General features: G+C 45.7%; 1 protein-coding gene across 14 annotated transcripts in view; it reads right to left on the bottom strand.

Moving 5' to 3' along the window:
• Window positions 1-19,924, bottom strand: part of FBRSL1 (fibrosin like 1) — an 823,361-nt gene that overhangs the window by 441,930 nt on the left and 361,507 nt on the right. For all 14 annotated transcript variants that reach the window (XM_056859856.1, XM_056859849.1, XM_056859860.1 and 11 more), the window contains exon 3: window positions 9,677-9,778. In XM_056859856.1, coding sequence (XP_056715834.1) covers window positions 9,677-9,778 — 102 coding nt within the window. The remainder of the gene's footprint in view (window positions 1-9,676; window positions 9,779-19,924) is intronic.

Here is a 19,924-nt window from a genome sequence, read left to right on the forward strand (position 1 = left end):
CGCATCACCTACCACCCGACCTTTTATAAGTAGAGATGCCAGTGATTGAGCCTGGGATCTTCTGCATGCAAAGCAGAGGCTTTACTGCTGAGCCACAGCCTCTCCCCTCTTCACAAATATTATTGACGAGCGAGTAACCTGAATACATGAAAGGAGGCTGTTTCAAGAATGAATGAATCGAGATTCAGAGTCAAAAACACACATTCAACGTGTAAAATGGCAGCATCAGCCATGCTATCCAAGCGCATATATGATGCTAGCTTTACCTATGGCTCTTTTGATCACATTCCCTTCTGGACCACAGCAGTTGTTTTATTGCTACTGGATGTTTGAGAATAGTTAATGACCAAAGACTGAGTTTACACATAATCATTTTCATGCACTATTAAACCACCTTCACCACCTGCCCCCCACACAAGAGGGATTCCTAGGTCTCACTGGCCCTATTGTGACCTCACAAATTTAGATTTGCTTGCAATGACAACCAGTGGCTTGTTTATAACAGGCACGGACATGGTTTGGTGAAGGGCTTATGTAGTCTCCCACCCTTCCTATCATGCTGTACAAGGGAGATTGCTCTCTCTCTCTCTCTCTTTTGACCATCAAGTCACAGCTGACTTATGGAGAGTCTCTGTAGGGTTTTCAGGGCAAGAGATGAACAGAGGAGGTTTGCCTTTGCTGGCCTCTGCACTGAGACTTTAGACTTGGTGGTCTCCCACCCAAATACTGACCAGACCTGACCCTGCTTAGCTTCCAAGATCGGATGAGATCAGGCTAACCTGGGCTATCCAGGTCAGCAATCTCTCTAGCTTTAGAAGGAAAGGACAGGCACCCATCCTTGGCCTTTCTTTTCCCCCTCTTCCAAGTATAGTGTGATCTAGGGGCTGTGGCTCAGTGGTAGAGCATCTGCTTGGCATGCAGAAGGTCCCAGGTTCAATCCCCGGCATCTCCAGTTAAAGGGACCAGGCAAGTAGGTGATGTGAAAGATCACAGCCTGAGACCCTGGAAAGCTGCTGCCGGTCTGAGTAGACAATACTGACTTTGATGGACCAAGGGTCTGATTCAGTATAAGGCAGCTCCATATGTTCATGTGTTAACCGGGGGACCCATATGGCTCTTTCTATTTAGAAAATGCTAGAACAATCGCCATCTTCTGCTGAAGGCATGCACATATTAATTAAAGTAAATATACAAGCATCTATGGCCTTAAACCCCAGAATTGACTTGTATCCTCCAGGATTTGGAGAATAAACAGTTAAGGGGCAAAGCAATGCTTCAGCCTCTATTACCAAAAGGGTTCTTGGCTTCCCTGCTAGGGAAGGTACCAATTACCGCCGGCTGTGATGGGCTGGCGCCTTCAGTACTACAGACATCGCTCCATAAAGGAACCAACAATTCTTTTCATGTAGGTATTCAGACAGGCCATTAGATGCCTTTTGGTAATTTTACCAACCTGGGCTGAATTTGAACCACTGACTTAAAAGTTAAAAGGCTTCATTATCCCATTACTGAGGCCCTTGAGATATCCCTTCAGTCTGTAATTTTGTTGGGTTTTTTTTTTTTTAAATCTCTCCTCAATTCCTAAAAGAACCTCTCTCTGCTTGTAATTTGGAAGGGGGGAAAACATGCTGGCAGCGCTCAACTTGGACTGCAGGGGTTTCAAAGCGGATGTTTTATGAGCTACTATCACAAGTTATTTCATTTGAAATAAGATGCAATGTGTGTTTTTGCACGCTGCCGTCAGAGAGAGAGAGAAAAAGAAAAGCAGGAGGGCAATGTGATCCGGTGGGTAAAAAGTGGAGCAGACAGAGGAAATCTTCATATATCTGTTCAGGTTCCATCTGTGCCATAGATCTCTTGTGAAGCTTTGGGCAAATTACTTCTGCCCTTTTATCCATTCTCATCAACTGTGAATTCTTTAGGGTGGTCTCTTTACAGGGAAATTACATGCTTTAAGAAACGCAGGGCTGCTGCCAAAAATGGCAGGCCCGTGTCAGGCTCTGTGCATTTGGAATGTGCAGTACAACTTCCCCAGTGTTATGATGTCATTAGGACGAGCATTTTTCTGTCCCCCAAGATTGGCAGACAATTACAGGGGCATAGAATCATAGAAAGAGCCTTGTGGCGCAGAGTGGTAAGCTGCAGTACTGCAGTCCAAGCTCTGCTCACGACCTGAGTTCGATCCCGACGGAAGTCGGTTTCAGGATAGCTGGCTCAAGGTTGACTCAGCCTTCCATCCTTCCAAGGTCGGTAAAACGAGTACCCAGCTTGCTGGGGGTAAAGGGAAGATGACTGGGGAAGGCACTGGCAAACCACCCCGTAAACAAAGTCTACCTAGTAAACATTGGGATGTGACGTCACCCCATGGGTCAGGAATGATCCGGTGCTTGCACAGGGGGCTACCTTTACCTTTAGAATAACAGAAACATGGAGTTGGAAGGGGCCATACAAGGCCATCTAGTCCAACCCCCTGCTCAATGCAGGATCAACCTAAAGCATCCCTGACAAGTGTTTGTCCAGCTGCTGCTTGAAGACTGCCAGTGAGGGGGAGCTCACCACGCCCCAGGCAGCCAATTCCATGGCTGAACTACTCTTACCGTAAAAAATTATTTCCCTAATGATCAGCAGGTACCTTTCCTCCATAATTTAAATCCATTATTACAAGTCCTATCCTTTGCTGCCAACAGGAAGAACTCCCTGCCCTTCTCTAAGTGACAGCCTTTCAAATACTTAGGCAGCAATTATGTCCCTCCTCAACCTCCTTTTCTCGAGACTGAACATGCCCCGGTCCCTCAGCCTTTCCTCGTAGGGCTTGGTCTCCAAGCCCCTGATCATCCTCGTCGCTCTCCTCTGTACCTGCTTCATTCTGTCGGCAACCTTTTTGAAGTGAGGCCTCCAGAACTGCACTCAGTACTCCAGGTGTGGCCTGACCAAGGTGGTGTACAGCAGGACTATGGCATCTTGCGATCTGGATGTTATGCTAGCATGAGCTAAGTTGTATCACACATATGAAAGGAAGTTTACTATCTGAAACATGGCTACCATTTTCAGTGGCAGAACTGTTTCCTATAATGTGTAGTTCTGCCTTTAAGGTTCTTGCCGGAATAATTTCTGGGAGCAAAACTAGAAAGAACACATGTGTGCCCCCAACAGAATTTGCCTTATAAGACAGATACTACTTGTGGATTTTTAAAAGGTAAACACATGCCCTATGCCTGCACCACCCCCATACACCAATCGTATTAAGAAAAAATGGGTGCTTTCAACAAGCATGACCAGTCCCCTTCCAAATGGATAACCTGAAAGCTACCTTGCAAAGAAGCTTCTTTAAGATTATTTCAAACAGTCAAAGAGGATCTGTTGATGCGATACATCCAGGGGTAAATGTGGGGTTTAAATCACATGCTCAAGCTGTACAAGCGTTAAGCTTAACTTAAGAATTACTCAACACATGTACAAAGAAAAATCGAGCATATACTGTACACCGATTGTACTTGTGTTCACTGTAATGTGTGAACAGGGCTAGTCAGGCTGGTTTATTCTTATAGTACAGATGTGTCTGTTATCTCAGCCTTGGTTAGGGTTGCCAGGTGGGTGGGCTGCCCGCCAATCCACCCAGCTGCTCCAGAGCGGGGATCACCCATTGGAGGTTTGAGTGCTAAAGCGGCCGTAGCGCCACGGTGCTTCCAGAGGTAAATCCAGAAGTGATGCAATCGTGTCGTGTGCAGCTGAGCACTATCACCCCAGCCCCCCACCCCAAAAAAAACCTCCTGCCGATGGAGAGGAGGGACCTGGTATCCCTAGCCTTGGTGCTTCCACACAAGTAGGGCTGCCATCCTCCAAGTGGCACCTGGTGATCTCTTGTTGTTACAACTGATCTCCAGATGACCAAGACCAGTTCCTTGGAAAAAATGGCTGCTTTGGAAGGTGGACGCTATAGCACTATACCCTGCTGAAGTCCCTCCCCAAACCCCACCCTGTCTAGGCTCCACCCCAGGAACTTCCATTTCCAGGAACTTCCCAACCCAGAGATGGCAACCCTGCTGCCACTAGAAGTGGTTCAATTATTTCCAAAACATGTAGATCTTGTGACATTCACAACGGCTTCCTTTGACATGCCCTAGCAGGGAGCAATAGATTACTGAGAGTGGGATAATGAGAAAAGGACAGAAAGATGCCTGATAAAGCATGAATAGCAGCACTTACAGACACAGACTTCTCGCGAGTAACTTAAGGAGACTCTCCCATAATCCAGGCGTCGCCAAAGAGGATTTTCATCTGTGCCATAAAATGAGCGGAACGCTAATCCATTAATATTTGCTTAGAATGGGAGGAAGCCCTTTGTCATTTGCGCTTTCTGCCCCCTCCAGATAAGACTCCCCCCTTCTCTCCCCACCTCCAGTAACATTTTAAAAGCCACTTTCTTCGACCTGCGGGAAGAGAGCCGGAACAAGCAAGAGAAAAGGCCCTAAAATTGACTCACTAGTGGCTGACGTAATTATTTCTTTGGACATTAAATCAACCCCCCCCCCCCCCAGGCTTGGAAAAAAAACACAGTTAAAAAAAAAACACCTCGGAAGTGGCCAGCACCTCTTGCAACATATTTCCTAATCAGCTGGTATTTATGGTTGATATTTTATATTTCCAATTTCCCCCTCAGGGCTCAGGAGAACGCAGCACACCTGCCAACCTTTTCGGCTGGGCCCATAATTGCCAATTTGCTCTTTGCCTTAGTATATCACTCAATTTAGCCCTTGCTGTGCCCTGCATACATCCTCATTCATCTAGATGCCCCCATGACAATTAGAGTGTTAGCTTCAGCTAACTAGGGCAACTATTCCACCAGAGCTGGGAGACAATTATTAGTCTATTTTCCCATCTTGGGGGCGACAAAATTGAGAATCCATGACAATTACATCCAGCAATTCCGCACTCCACGCGGCTGCCTTCTCCTCCTGTTTCACCCCCCCTACCCACCCCAGCTTCCATACATTTCAAATTAACAGAGCTCTACCACCACATTCAAATGTTCAGTGTTTGTGGGGAATGAGGGTCCTATTTAAATGATAATGAGGAACGATCCATTCAATTTAGTGACGGAGAAAATCCATTAAAAAACGCAGGCAGTTCTTAAGCTGATGGGTCAAGAAAAAGATAAACCCTTTTTTAAAAGCCATTATATAAGGCTCTGTGTGGATTTTTTACACTGTGCAGGACATCAGAAAAGATTAGGGCGATTATGGAACAAGGAGGGGTGGGGGAGGAGGGGGAGGCAAAACAGAACACCCTCTTTCCCTCCCGGGGCCATCCCCCAAACCTCCCCCCTATTTCGTTTTGATCAAAACGATCAAATAGGCAAGGGAATGGTTTGCTTCTTAATTCTCTCTTAATACCCCATGCCTAACTGCGTAAGGGAGAACAGAAAAAAAATAATCTTATTTTGGAGAAGTAGCTGCTGCTTTTTACAATAGCTAGACAGGTTGGCTTCCAGGCATGTGTCAGGGGTACCAGCTTTGTAATGAATTTTTAAAAAGGCATCTCGCTTGGACACTGAGAGCTACAGATAAGTGGACTGTCCTCACAAACTGTTTCCTGCATCTTTAAAAACAACAACAATCCAACATTCAATTCGAGGTAGAGTTTCTCATCCTACGCATCACTTTAAAGAGTTGCTGTTCTAAACAGTTGATTTGTTTGCTTTATTTATATCCTGCCTTTCTCCCCAGTGGGGACCCAAAGCAGCTTACCTCTTTCTCCTCTCCCTTTTATCTTCACAACAACCCTGTGAGGTAGGTTAGGCTGAGCAAGCTTCCATAGCAGAGTAGGGATTTGAACTTGGGTTTTCCAGGTACTAGTCCAACACTTTAATCACAATGATCTTCTCATAAGTGTTGGTTATGCATGGTCGCTTTAAACGCCTTTATTACCTGTTTCAGCCAGGATCAAATTTTTCAGTATGCACAATATCTCATTCATTGGAAGCTCAAAGCTGTTTTGACGCAAAACGAACCCGGCTTTTCCCATTCCTCTTCTGGCCCGAATTAAACCATTCATCCTGGCTCATTCCGGAGTCACAGAGAGGGCATACTCCATTCTCGGGTTGAGCTTCCCCACACCATCAAGCCCCACCCTTTCCAACCCCTTCTTCAAAGCAGCCTGCAGGGGAAAACAGAAGATTGGCTTCTCTCACAGCCAATCATGAAGAAGTGTGTAAAGAGGTGGGGATTCAGGTGCTTCCTGCTACCTCGGAGCTCTTTCTGAGCAAAAGAAAGGCTTTTTTAAAACGAGGCTTGGATTTCTCCCCCCCCCCACTTCTTTCAGATAGCTCCGTTTTTTGTTTTTTGTTCTTAAAATGCTTTTTTATGCGGCAGTTGGGTCTGGGGGGGAAGGAAGTCTTCTCTGTGAGGTAAGCCAATTACAGAGCAGCATTTAAAGGGGTGGGACTTGATTTGAGCTTGGGAGTCTGCTTTTCTGTATTCATGGCTGGATTAGCACACAGTTTTGTCCCTGATCATTCAAGCCAATGCATACAGTTATCCCCAACCCGGCTTACTTTAATGTGCGATGAACCCAGGTCCAAGCAGGGAGATCCAGCCCATGCATAAAAGACCTTTGTTGGTTATAACTTACACAATTTTGAAAACAGTACCCTCTCCCAACAATGCATTTATACTACTTTGACTAAATTATGAAAATTGTACAATAGACACTGTTTTATCCAGCCAGCTTTTCAAATTTACCCAACCCCCCTCGTTTCTGCAGGCCAGATTCTATATGGCCTTTGGACCTGATCCCCACAGATTTTATTCATGGTTAAAGGGGGGATCCCTTCTTTCTTTTTTCACCATCAGAAAGCTTGTTGGAGCCAACTCACTAACTGCAATCTGTAAGTTAGAGAGGGTTGCTGCAAAGTTAGAGAGGGTGTGTTAGGTAAGTTACAGAGGGTTTCTATCAAAAGAAGGCAGCTTTGTATCTTCCCCAAGCTTTATGACTACGGCTCTGTGGCAGAGCTCATGCTTCATATGCAGAAGGTCCCAGGTTCAATGTTTGGCATCTGAAGTTGAAAAGGATCTCAGACAGCCGGTGTTGGGAGAGGGCCCTGCCAGATCAGACAACACTGAGCTAGATGGACCATCTGCCCGATTTGTTCTAAGGCAGTTTTGTATGTTCAGCTCAGCTTACATATAGCTATGTATCTACCAAGATTGACTGGGAGAAAGAGAATGGAAGTGAAAAGTTGTCCTGAATGTAGTTGCATAAGAATAGGAATGTCTGAGATTGTTTTTAACATAAGAACATAAGAAAAGCCCTGCTGGATCAGACCAAGGCCCATCAAGCCCAGCAGTCTGTTCACACAGTGGCCAACCAGGTGCCCCCAGGAAGCCCACAAACAAGACGACTGCAGCAGCACCATCCTGCCTGTCTTCCACAGCACCTAATATATTCGGCATGCTCCTCTGATCCTGAAGAGAATAGGTTTGCATCATGATGACTAGCATCTATTTTAACTAGTAGCCATGAATACCCCTCTCCTCCGTGAACATGTCCACTCCCCTCTTAAAGCCGTCCAAGTTGGCAGCCATCACCACACCCTGGGGCAGGGAGTTCCACAATTTAACTATGCACACGATCACAAAGCAACATCCAAGATATATTCACCCCAAAGGGTTTCATCTTTCCACTCCCTGCTTTACTTTCCTGGTACACTGAAGTTACTTGTTTATTTTTGTTTCGTTTTTAATTCTGGAAGATCATCACAGGCACACGGCTGGTTCCCACCCCACCCCTTTCCTCCAACCACACAGGCTGTTTATAGCACCCCATTCACACTCAAAACATGTAGAGCAAATTCTCCCCCACCCAACCATACGCGCACACACACCACAGTCACATTTCCCTGTCAGAGCTGTCAAGCCGAATCCCGCTTTAATCTGCCAAAAGCACTTTTCTGCTGACATTTTTAATAAATACTTTCAGCTTTTAAACACATTTGTGGGAGCCATTTCCTCCTCCTCCTCCTCTCCCTCCTTCCCCCCTCACCTCCTTCTCCTTCTTTGGGAGAATGAACACTGAAAGCCTTAATAGCAAATACATTACGCTTATCAAAGGCTCACCCCCCCTTTTTTTTGCATCCTGAAGCAGAGGTAGTGTTTTCAATTTTAAAGCTAAATTAACTGTCCAATTGAATTTGGCTGGTGTGAGCTGCTTTTCCTGTGACAGGTTTTAGTTATGAAGCATATTTCACATTAATAGAACTCAACATGAAAACCCACTCTCTCTGGGACGTAACTGCGGCTCGCCATTGAAATGTTAAATTTAATGTTTCAGACATGCCTTGTGCCAGCATTTGATTATTGTTCGTCATTTAAATCTCTCCTAACGGGAAAGGTCCTAATTAGCAAAAAATCATGTTTTAATGAAGGCAAAATGCTAATTGCTAACACAAAAAAGCCTTCACATGAAATTATCCCAGCACTTCCATTGATTTCTTGGCGATTCGAGGGGGGGAAAGGAAAGAAAGAAGCCCATTTGTGTGTTTACCCACTAAGCCAATGCTTGCTTTTGTTTTATCATAACATTTCACTCAAAATCAGCACTTTGCATTCCTCAGAGAAAGGCATTCTCCTCTCTCTTCCCTTCCCCCAACATAGGGTTGCCAACTTCCAGGTACTAGCTGGAGATCTACTATTACAACTAATCTCCAGCCGACAGAGATCAGTTCACCTGGAGAACATGGCCGCTTTGGCAATTGGACTCTATTGCAAAGAATTGGTTTTTATATGCCGACTTTCTGTACCACTTAAGGGAGACTCAAACCGGCTTACAATCACCTTCCCTTCCCCTCCCCACCACAGACACCCTGTGAGGTGGGTGGGGGTGAGAGAGTGTGACTGGCCCAAGGTTACCCAGCTGGCATCATTTATGTGGAGGAGCGGGGAAACAAATCCAGTTCGCCAGATTAGCCTCCGCCGCTCACGTGGAGGAGTGGGGAATCAAACCCGGTTCTCCAGAACAGAGTCCACCGCTCCAAACCACCGCTCTTATCCACTACACCACGCTGGCTCTCACTTTGAAGTCCCCTAACCACGCCCTCCGCAGACTCCGCCTCCAAATATCCAGGTATTTCCAAATATCCAGGTAGTAACCCTACTCCAACACCCAGTTCCCCCTCCTCCTAACTCAGAGAAAGAGCCTTTCAGAGAGAAGAGCCGCTCTAAGCCCGGTTTACCGGGGTAGAGTGGGTTTTAAGCTTGATATGATAAATAAATAATTCAAAAAGGTGAGCATATCCATGCAATCCAGTATCAATGGCACAGTGGCTAAGTTTTTTAAAAAAATGGCTGCACAAAAAGCAATTAAAAAAAACAGAACAAAACCACACATAAACCCCTCACCACTTTTCTTCTCAAAGAAACCACCTCGAGCCATCTTCCCTCTCAGGAATAACAATCCCATTTTTTGTTTTCTCTGTCTCTGATCTTTCACTTATCGTATTATTTGCGCTATGATTATAGTGTTTGCGAGGGAGGCTCTGCCGCTTATGCCATAACACTCAATCATGACGTGGGGGGGGGGGGAGTTATTACACAGTGACCTCTGGATGCCAACGTTTGTTCAGCGAGATTTATGAAATTGCCACGAGACGAAGCGCCACCGGCTTCTCGAGGGTACTCACATCGCTGAGGCAATCCCTGGAGCTGCTGCGCTGGGAACTCGTGGCCTCTCGGATGCTGTCATCTTCACTGTTTCGGCTGTTTCGGTTCGGGGGGGCCTTCATCTGCAGAGAACGGGACATAAAAAGGGTCTTTAAGGCCATCGTTTCCAGCAGTTTTCGCTATTAATAAAAGGGGGTTGGGTAGGTAGGTTGTATCTTCCTTCTGGGAGTAGGGACAAAACCAAAGCAGAATAACTTGTAGGCAACTGCATGTATGAAAGCGCCAAATAACTGAACCTCTCTCCACATCAGAAGCTCACAGTGAACAAGGCTGATGAACGTAACATGATATGATAAATACTTTAGGTATATTTAGGGTTGCCAACCTCCAGGTAGTAGATGGAGATCTCTTTTTCATTCATTCATTCATTCATTCATTCATTCATTCATTCATAACCTTATTTATTGGCATGATTGGAGATCTCTTGCTATTACAACTGATCTCCAGCCAACAGAGATCAGTTTACCTGGAGAAAATGGCCGCTTTGGCAATTGGACTCTATGGCATTAAAGTCCCTCCCCAAACCCTGCCTTCCTCAGGCTCTGCCCCAAAAACCTCCTGCCAGTGGAGAAGAGGGACCTGGCACCCCTAGGTATATTGTTTCAGGCCTAGTGTATACACGGAGCGCAATGAGGTGATACAGCATTTATTTATTTGCCAAAATTTATTGCCTGCCTTTCTGCCCTCAAATGGCCACCAAGGCAGTAGAGTAGCATTACCTATTTAGGGTACCGGAGCGTGAGGAGGGCAGGATTTGGAGAGGGGAGGGACTTCAATGGGGTATAATGCCATAGAGTCCACCTTCCAAAGTGGCCAATTTCTTCAGGTGCTTGGTCGCCTGGAGATCAGTTGTAATAGCAGGAGATCTCCAGCTACCACCTTTAAGTTGGCAAACCCTATTTACATGACTTGAATAAATGAGAAAATAAAAAACAGGATAGACAGAAGTTTAAACACATTAGTTATTTTGTTTTGTGTGACAAGATGTTCACTTAATTCCCTCATGAACAAGAGGGAGGAGGAAATGTTATTTGTATTATTCATAATCAGTTCAGAACCAGAAATTATGCCAGCTTGTACTTTTAATGGCATGAGAATGTTCTTTAAAATTACTTTCTGTGTCATCCCTGCTTTAGAAACTTCAAGTTTTAAAAAGCAGGATAATTAAAAAAAAACCAAAATAAATGGTTCTGTCATTCTGCAGGGAGATTCCTTGTAAGGAGAAACAGCTGTGCTCACATCACTAACAGCTGTGGTTGCCAACATGGTCCCACAAATATGGCAGCCAGAGGTGGTCAGGAATTTAAGTCTGGACACCAATGGGAAAACCTCCAGTATACTCTGCCACAGGAATAGCCTTTAAGATATATGTTTAATATAGTTAAGCGGACAATTTGCTTGTTTTTTCTTTGATAATGTCCATACGAGACCTTTTCAGATGTAACGTTTGGCGGGATCTAATAATGAGAACAGGGATGTTATCAGTGAGGCTTCCAATAAATGCACTCACCATTTTCTGTTGAATGGGGAAATGTGTATTTCCAGGTTTTGATACATGTTAACGACAAATCAGTGGGTTCTAGATCAAATCAAGCCTGAAACGTCCCTAGAAGCTAAACTTACTAAACTGAGGCTATCATGCTTTGGTCACATTATGAGAAGAGTCACTGGAAAAGACAATCAAGTTATGAAAAGTTGAAAACAGCAGGAAAAGAGGAAGACCCAACCTGAACCTGAGACGGACTGACTCTATAAAGGAAGCCACGGCCCTCAGTTTGCAAGACCTGAGCATGGTGGTTAATGAGAGGACATTTTAGAGGACACTGATTCATCAGGCCGCCATGAGTAGGAAGTGATTTGACAGCACTTAACACACACACACACACACACACAATGGAATTCTACATTTTTGAGGGTATGGATTTTCATGTACCAAAGCAGGAAAACAAGTGTTTCTCTACTGAGACAAAGTGGGGACCATGCATACTCGGAGCATTGTGGGTAGTGCATGCTCCCCGTATGTGTAGCTCAATCCCACCAATCAAGACAGCTGAAAAGGACTGAAAAGTCCTCCATGTCTTTTCTAATATAAGATGTCTGTTGTGTCTATCTATTTTCTTCTTACGGAGCTTATTGTTGTTATACCTTCTTACAGATAAGTTGATTTGGGATCCTCCAGCTTTACTGTGTAAAGAAGGATTACATAATGTAAGCCAGTGCAATCAATAAGATCGGGAGAGATCTAACAAACAATGTAATGGGACTACGATAGCAAAAATCTGAAAAATTCCTTAGAACATTTTTAAAACATGTATATATTTTTGACAAATGTCTAAAAGGCATTCACATGAACACAAGATCTGGTTCCTGATTATTTCTAAACGTGGAGAAAAACCAACAGGGTACCTTTTTTGTCTTTAATACAGGCAACAGATCATAAGAGGGTGATCTTAGCTACAATCACAACAAAAAGAGGTTACTGCCTTTAAGTCATAGAAAAACATAATGTCAAGAGAGCACAAGAAGATGCATCTGGTTGGACTTCTGTAAGTATGCCTTAGACAACCATAACAAATATATTTGTTGGGGTGTTGTTTTTCAGTTAACAGTTTGACTACACCTATAAAGGAAACAACAGAAGGGCCCACAAGCGGGAAGCAGTATGCAAGTTCCCCTGCCATGTCTTTGGTGAAGAGGGTAGCTCTGTAGCAGTAGAAAAGAGCAAGAGTCCAGTAGCACCTGCCAGAAAGTTTGTTAGTCTTTAAGGTGCTACTGGACTCTTGCTCTTTGGTGGAGAGGGAACGTGGAAACTCTGCAGAAGATCTTAGTAAATTCCTTCAAGAGGGGAGAGTTTCAGGTCTCCCGAGCGCGTGGACGTCAGGAGGGTGTGCTCTGTTTCGGAGCATCTCATTTTAATTATTTTACTTTATTTTGGTTTGTACTTGTTTATCTCTCAGGCCTGCGGGGGCCTGGCTGCCCTCCCTTCCACCCGCCCCATCGTTTCCGGGCGCTGCCAGGCCCCACGGGCCGCCCTCCCTTCTACCACCACCTCGTCATTTCCCCGGGCACTGCCAGGCCCCGGCGGGGCTGGCACGCCTCCCTGCCATTCCCCCCCCCAGTCGTTTCCCGTGCACAGCCAGGCCCCAGCGGGGCTGGCGCACCTCCCTACCATCCCCCCCCATCCAGTCTTCATCTGGAGGCCTGGTCTACAGCCATAAAAGCCTGTTGGTAGACCTGGCCTCCGACCGAGTCCCATCGGGAGGCCAGGTCTACCCATTGGCTTTCTGGTGGTAGATCTGGCCTCTGGAGGCCCATAGAAGCCAGGTCTCGGAGGCCAGGTCTACCCATTGGCTTCTATGGGCCTCTGGAGGCCAGGTCTACCCAGTGGTTGGGTAGGTGGTAGACCTGGCCTCTGGAGGAGGACAGGTTTTTTTCCCCCCTCAGAGGCCAGGTCTACCTATTGGCTTTCTAGGCGGTAGACCTGGCCTCTGAGGAGGGAAAAAAAACCAAATCCCCCTCCGGAGGCCAGGTCTACCACCTACTCAACCGCTGGGTAGACCTGGCCTCCGTGGTGGTGGGAGGACGGGGAGTCAGCCCAACCGAGAGACATTTATGTTATATCCGGCCCTCCTCACAAATGAGTTCGACACCCCTGGCTTAGAGCTTCAACGGAGAAATTTTGGTTTTGCTCCCAGAAAGATAAAACCTGTAATTTCCCATCCTTTTGCTATGGAACTGTACCTCAGGTTCCTAGGGGATTTCCCATCCAGGGATAGACCAGACCAAGACCAGCTTGCTTTTTGGAAAGCAGGTGCATCATATGCATTCCAACAGTATCCCAGGACCATGCTTTATTATATTAGTTAAAATCAGATACTTAAAGAGTTTGGGGGGCTACCTTTTGCTGTTTGTGCAGTCACATTAAGCTACCTTATACTAAATCACACCCTTGGTCCATCAAGCCCAGGGTTGTCTACTCAGACTGTCAGCGGCTCTCCAGGGTCTCAGGTAGAGGTCTTTCACATCACCTACCTGCCTAGTCCCTTTAACTGGAGATGCCGGGGATTGAACCTGGGACCTTCTGCATGCCAAGCAGATGCTCTACCACTGAGCTACAGCTCCTCCCAAACATTCGTAAACATTCTCAGCATCTTCCCTTCTTTACAAAGTTTTTTTTTACTTAAAAAGGGAAAGTGCATTTCCACACACGCACAAGCAAATCGAGACAATCTGACCTAACAAGATCTTGCGTGGGCAAGCAAATTAGAAGCATCACTGCTGCCATTAACCTTTCAGAGTAAATATCAATTATTAAAACTTGCTTCAGTACCTCTGTCCCCTGTTTGCTGCTGTGAATTAAGAGGGTCATCAACCTTTTCGACAGATCTTGTTCATTTACACCTGCTGCCTGCCAGCAGGGGAGCCCACACCCCCGCTGCCAGAGCACCGAGCCAACCTGCCTTAATTCATTGGTAATTACCTTAATGAGACACATGCAGGACTGAACTAGGAGGACAAGTTGTTTTGCTAAATGGGATGTATTGGTTTCAGGGCATCCTTGGCTTGATCTGGGAACTGATGCACGTACTGGGGAACCTTGTTTCCTGAAGCTGCCCCCTTTCTTGATGGCTCATATTCCATGGATCTTGCTGAGAAATGGGATCCAACTCTTTGCTCTAGACCACCACTTCAGTGCTACAAGGGTTCCAGCCATGAAAGGGCTGCACACAGCAAAGCAAAGGGAACAATAAGGGCTATAAGTGCACATGCAGCTACTTCTCACTTTTCATGTGGGACATTGGTCCACCAAGCAAGACACACGAGTGCAAGGAGATGACATTGATCCACAAAATCTGATAGAGTTGGTATTAAAGAAAGCCAAGTTTGTGGTCCATCAACGTCTCATTGATATTGAGTTTCAAACTGACAATGCTCTTCTTCTTAACCACTTTAAAAACCTTAGGTCATGGATAGTTATTCAGCCCCTTATCTAACCTCAATTACTTCCCCAACATTAAGATGGACCTTTTCTTCATTGCCCAAGAGAGACACGGAAATGCTCTTGTTCCATGGATTCAGTGGAGATGCTAGCACATATATTGCTCCATTGTGAACATCATGATGACTCCAGAAATTGTTTAATTACTCCCCTCCTATCTTGATTTGTACACTTTTACACCTCTGAAGCCTCCTTGGTAGAATATCTACTGGAAGATAGGGTGACTTTCATAGCGGCTCTCCAGGGTCTTAGGTAGAGGTTTTTATGTGCCTGGTCCCTTTAACTGGAGATGCCCGGGATTGAAGCAGATGCTCTACCATGGAGCCACAGCCCCTCCCTTTAGAGCATCAAACTAGGAACAGGAAGACCCAGGTTCAAATCCCCACCTGCCATTAAACTCACTGAGTAACCTTGAGCTAGTTGCTCTCTTAGTCACCCTGACCAACTTCGTAGGGTTTTTGTGAGAATAAAATGGAAGACAGGGGAATGATGTGTGCTACTCTGGAAGGGTGGGATGAAATTTTGCAGATTTTTTTCCTGATGCATTTAGAGACGCAAACTTCCCTTTCACGTTTTATGTATTTTTCTTGCCACAAATACCAATGTGCACCCAACTCTGATCACCCTTCCAATAATCTGCTGGAGTCACAATCAATGAATTATTTAAGACTTATAGCTTGCTTGATCTATACATGCAACAGAGTGAGGCAGCAAAGTACCAGTGATAGAATGGACCATACCACTTTTGGCTATGGGCAGAGCAGAAAGACAAGGAGCTAAATTAGAAAGTTTCTCCCTTCTGTGCTAGGTTTCTGTCTGCAGAAACATGGCAGTGAATTCAGCAATGAAATCTTCTTACTCCTGGGATCGCTTCCTCCCAGAACAATGACCTGACGCAACTTCCCTCTCCTCCTTCAAACCGCTTCTCAAAACAGATCCTTTGTACAATGCCTGTGGTTTAACCACAAGAGATTAAAAAAAAGATGAATTTGGTAATCAGTGTGGTGGCTGAGTAGACCCTTACTCACAGAAATTAAAAAAGGAGGGGGGGAGAACCTTGAGGGTTGTGCTGAGTATGACACCAGTAACAAAGGAGGGGAGTTAAAAATCTACATTTTATTAAATACTTCCCTTTGGCAGTACAGGAATAGAACAGTAGCAAAGACACCCGTGAGAAAATGAAATATGTTATCATTTCCACCCTATTTCACTTTCCTATTCAATGCAGTTGGGGCAAAAATGACCCAAACACCATTACTATACGCTGCAATTTACAAAGAAATTTACAAGGCAGGCATGAATCACTATAGAACAAATGACTTAAATAAGTGTGAAGAATGCATGGAGTAAGAAGTTGTGTCTTCTTATGCACACATACATACCCCACACACACCTCAAAGTCAATTTAATCCACCTTCCCTTTCTTCTCAGCAAGTGAAATGAAATTTAAGTATGTGTAACTGCATTTACTCCTGGGTTGCGTCTCCAGTGTTCCCCTGCATCTAAGGGGTCTCTACTGTCAAAATGAAGATAGACATTTTGAGACAAGGGTAGCTTTTTCTTTGTCTATCTAGTTCTGTAAAGCACTGTGTACCACTGACACCCCTATATGACTATAACAACAGGCTCGATATAAGAGATAATTTCATATTCTAATGTAACAGCATAGTCAAAGTGAAGAGAAAGGGGGGGGGGAAACGACCCTATGGTGAAAGTTTTCTAGGATAGGGCATGCCAGGGAACCAATAAGAAATTGGCACCTACTAGCAACCCAACGGCTTGGCCATACATGTATTTTATGCCTATGGTAACAGTGCTAATCTCTCGCTAGAGAAATGCATGATTCCTGTGTGGGATTTGCAAACTACTTCCACCCTAGAGTGTGTGGTATAAGCTCATTACTGTTGACTTCTATACCATACTGAGCGCTGTAGGTTGATACGATACAGCAAGAGCAGTTCAGCTCAATAAATACTGTAACATGATTATGACGCTCTAAACTCAAAATACTTTTCTTTCAACATATGGGCAGAATCATAGAGTTGGAAGGGACCACCAGGGTCATCTAGTCCAACCCACTGCACAACGCTGGAAATTCACAACGACCTCCCCCATCCCACCCGCAGTGACCCCTACTCCATGCCCAGAAGATGGCCAAGATGCCCTCCCTCTCATCATCTGCTTAAGGTCATAGAATTATCTAACCTCTTCTTAAAAACCTCCAGGGAAGGAGAGCTCTCCACCTCCTGAGGAAGCCTGTTCCACTGAGGAACCGCTCTAACTGTTAGCAAATTCTTCCTAATGTCTAGACGGGTACTGTGAGCTCTAACCATGGCTCAGAACACAGCAGAGAAAGCAACAGGCCCTGATTAGCTAGCAGTTCCCCAGTTATCAGGATTAACCGTGCGCCCTGAATGGAGCGGCCACACAAGTGCCTACCCTAGACATGTGAATGCACCCCTATGCAGAACACACAAACCTGCTTGCTTTTCATTCCTGTACAGAGCCTAACATGATGGAGAGGGTAGGGGCAGAGGGCCAAGGGAAACCAGAGGGGAGAACCAGCAAGGCATGAACGACTCCAACCCATTTACAGGCTCCAGGTGCTCATGGGTAATCCCAAGCCGCAGTCCCGGCCAAGAATTATGAACCACACGCCGTTGGACATCATGTAGTGTGATTAAATATCATAACTCATTCCAGCAATAACTTCGGTTCTCATTGCAAAACACAGCTTTGCTTTCCTCTCTCTGCCATTGCTTTTTTTGTTGTTTTTGTTTCCCCTGGCTTCTTTTTGTGTCTTGGAAAGGAACGGACCACAAGGGACGGGAAATGCCGAGAGATGGAGAAGCGTCTTCGTCCAAGAATCCTTGTCCAGCATACAATCGTCTCATCCCCCCCCCACACACACACGTTTAATCATAACAGATCAACTCTGTTGACTTAAGCGCCCCCACCCCACCCCGGGGCCTGTGTCATCTCAAAGCTTGCTTTAAAAAAAAAAAAAATTGGCCACACCTAATTTCAACTCACAGGCCCGTCGCCCCGCGCTCATTATTAATAAATACACTTCAATTTATCAAAAGCTCCTTTTGAGTGCCACTGGGAGCCCAGGGCAAAAGGAGACAAATTCTTTTCTTAAGTTGTTCTGAAAGGTGCGGGGCTCGGCGACCCTCACCCCCATTAACCCACCAAAGCTACTTTGTTCCAACAGGGAGCTTGTGCAGCTTGCGCGGCGGCCGACTCGGACTGATCTTGTGCCATCTCAATATATTTGTTCATTATCTTGCGCGCACACAGAAGCATTTGGAAATGTACTCGGGGCACAGGCCAAATTGAATCATCTGCCTTCATTTTCCACACGATCTGAAGCTACAGCTGCTACAACAGGCTGTGGGGGATTCCCCCCCTCTTATCCCCCCCAACATTTTTTTTTTTAAGAAAGCTCTTTCAAAAGCTACAGCCATCTGTTTTTGTTTGTTTCTTTTAAAAAATCTTTGTAAGTTTGGTTTCTCAGCCTTTAAAAAGAAGAAGTCTCAAATTGTAACTTCACAAAGATTCAATAGTTGGAAAGCAGAGGGGGAACATGTATAAGTAGCATCAGGACATTCTCGACAGTCATGCTTCTAAACAATTGGCATCTCACATAGGGTTACCAACCTTCAGGTACTAGCTGGAGACCTCCCGCTATTACAACTGATCTCCAGCAGATAGAGATCAGTTCCCCTGGAGAAAATGGCCGCTTTGGCAATTGGACTCTATGGCATTGCAGTCCCACCCAGCCCTCCTCAGGCTCCGCTCCAAAAAAACCCTGCCGGTGGCGAAGAGGGACCTGGCAAACCTAATCTCACAGCATAAAACAGTCTACCATTTATCTGTTGCATTGGTCTCTTGCACTTCTTCCAAGGAGCTCAGAGTTCCTTAGACCGGGGGGGGGGGTCACCCCTTTTTATATCTAGGGTTGCCAAACTCCAGTTGGTGGCTGGAGATTTCCTGGGATCACAACTGTTCTCCAGGTGACAGAGATCAGTTCACCTGGAGAAAATTGCCACTTTGGAAGGCGGTATTATACCCCATTGAAATCCCTCCCCTCCCCAAACCCCGCCCTCCTCAGGCAACATTCCCCAAATCTCCAGGTATTTCCCAACCCAGAGCTGGCAACCTCAGTTATAACTAACACAGCACAAGGTGAGTTAGGCTGGGTGTACGTGACTGGCCTAAGCATCATTTTCTCTGGCTCCAGTACAGTTTGTCAAACAACACAGACCCTGAGCCTAATGATGCATACAATCTGCTGAATTATGAAAGAAAAATATATTGTTTCTAAAGAGACAGACTGTATTGTGGTAGTAGGATTGCAGTATGGGGGGAAGAAGAAGAAGAAGAAGAGGAGGAGGAGGAGGAGGAGGAGTTGCTTTGTATATGCCGACTTTCTCTTCCACTTAAGGGAGAATCATACCGGATTACAATCATCTTCCCTTCCTCTCCCCACATCAGATACCTTGTGAGGTGGGGGGGCTGAGAGAGTTCGGAGATAACTGTGACTAGCCCAAGATCACCCAGCTGGCTTCATGTGTAGGAATGGGGAAACAAGTCCAGTTCACCAGATTAGCCTCCACCGCTCATGTGCAGAAGAAGGGAATCAAACCTGGTTCTCCAGATCAGAGTCCACTGCTCCAAACCACTGCTCTTAACCATGCTGGCTCTCCACTCTGGAGTTCCATGTCCTGAGGGAAGAAATGTACCCACATGTTCCTGCCTGGGAAATAAGATCACAGGGAGAGGCGCTCTTGACTGTCCCATCCATGAATGTGTGCAGTCATGATCAAGTGACTTTGAGCAGAAGGTCTACTCCCTTCCCCCAACAACCCAAAAATATTTTAAAACTCTTGGAAATTATGCACTTAATGCAAAATGTAGCTGAGGTTCTAACACCAGATTGTCGATTCCCATCCCATCTTAAATTTACTTATGAAATAGCACAAGGAGTAGGGTTGCCAAGTGCCCGGTGGTGACAGGTAAAATCCCGCCAATCCACCGGGCTGCCCGCCAACCACCTGAGGGCCGGTGGGCAACGCGTGCACGCGCGCCCGCGTGACGCGCCCATATGGAAACCATAGAGTTTCGGCAGAGATTGCTAGAGCATCCGTGTCGCTTCCGAGTAAACCCGAAAGTGACGTAGGCGCGTCACGCGGGTTGCGCAGTTGAC

This window comes from Euleptes europaea, chromosome 13 (genome assembly GCF_029931775.1).
Source record: "Euleptes europaea isolate rEulEur1 chromosome 13, rEulEur1.hap1, whole genome shotgun sequence".
Lineage (NCBI taxonomy): Eukaryota > Metazoa > Chordata > Lepidosauria > Squamata > Sphaerodactylidae > Euleptes > Euleptes europaea.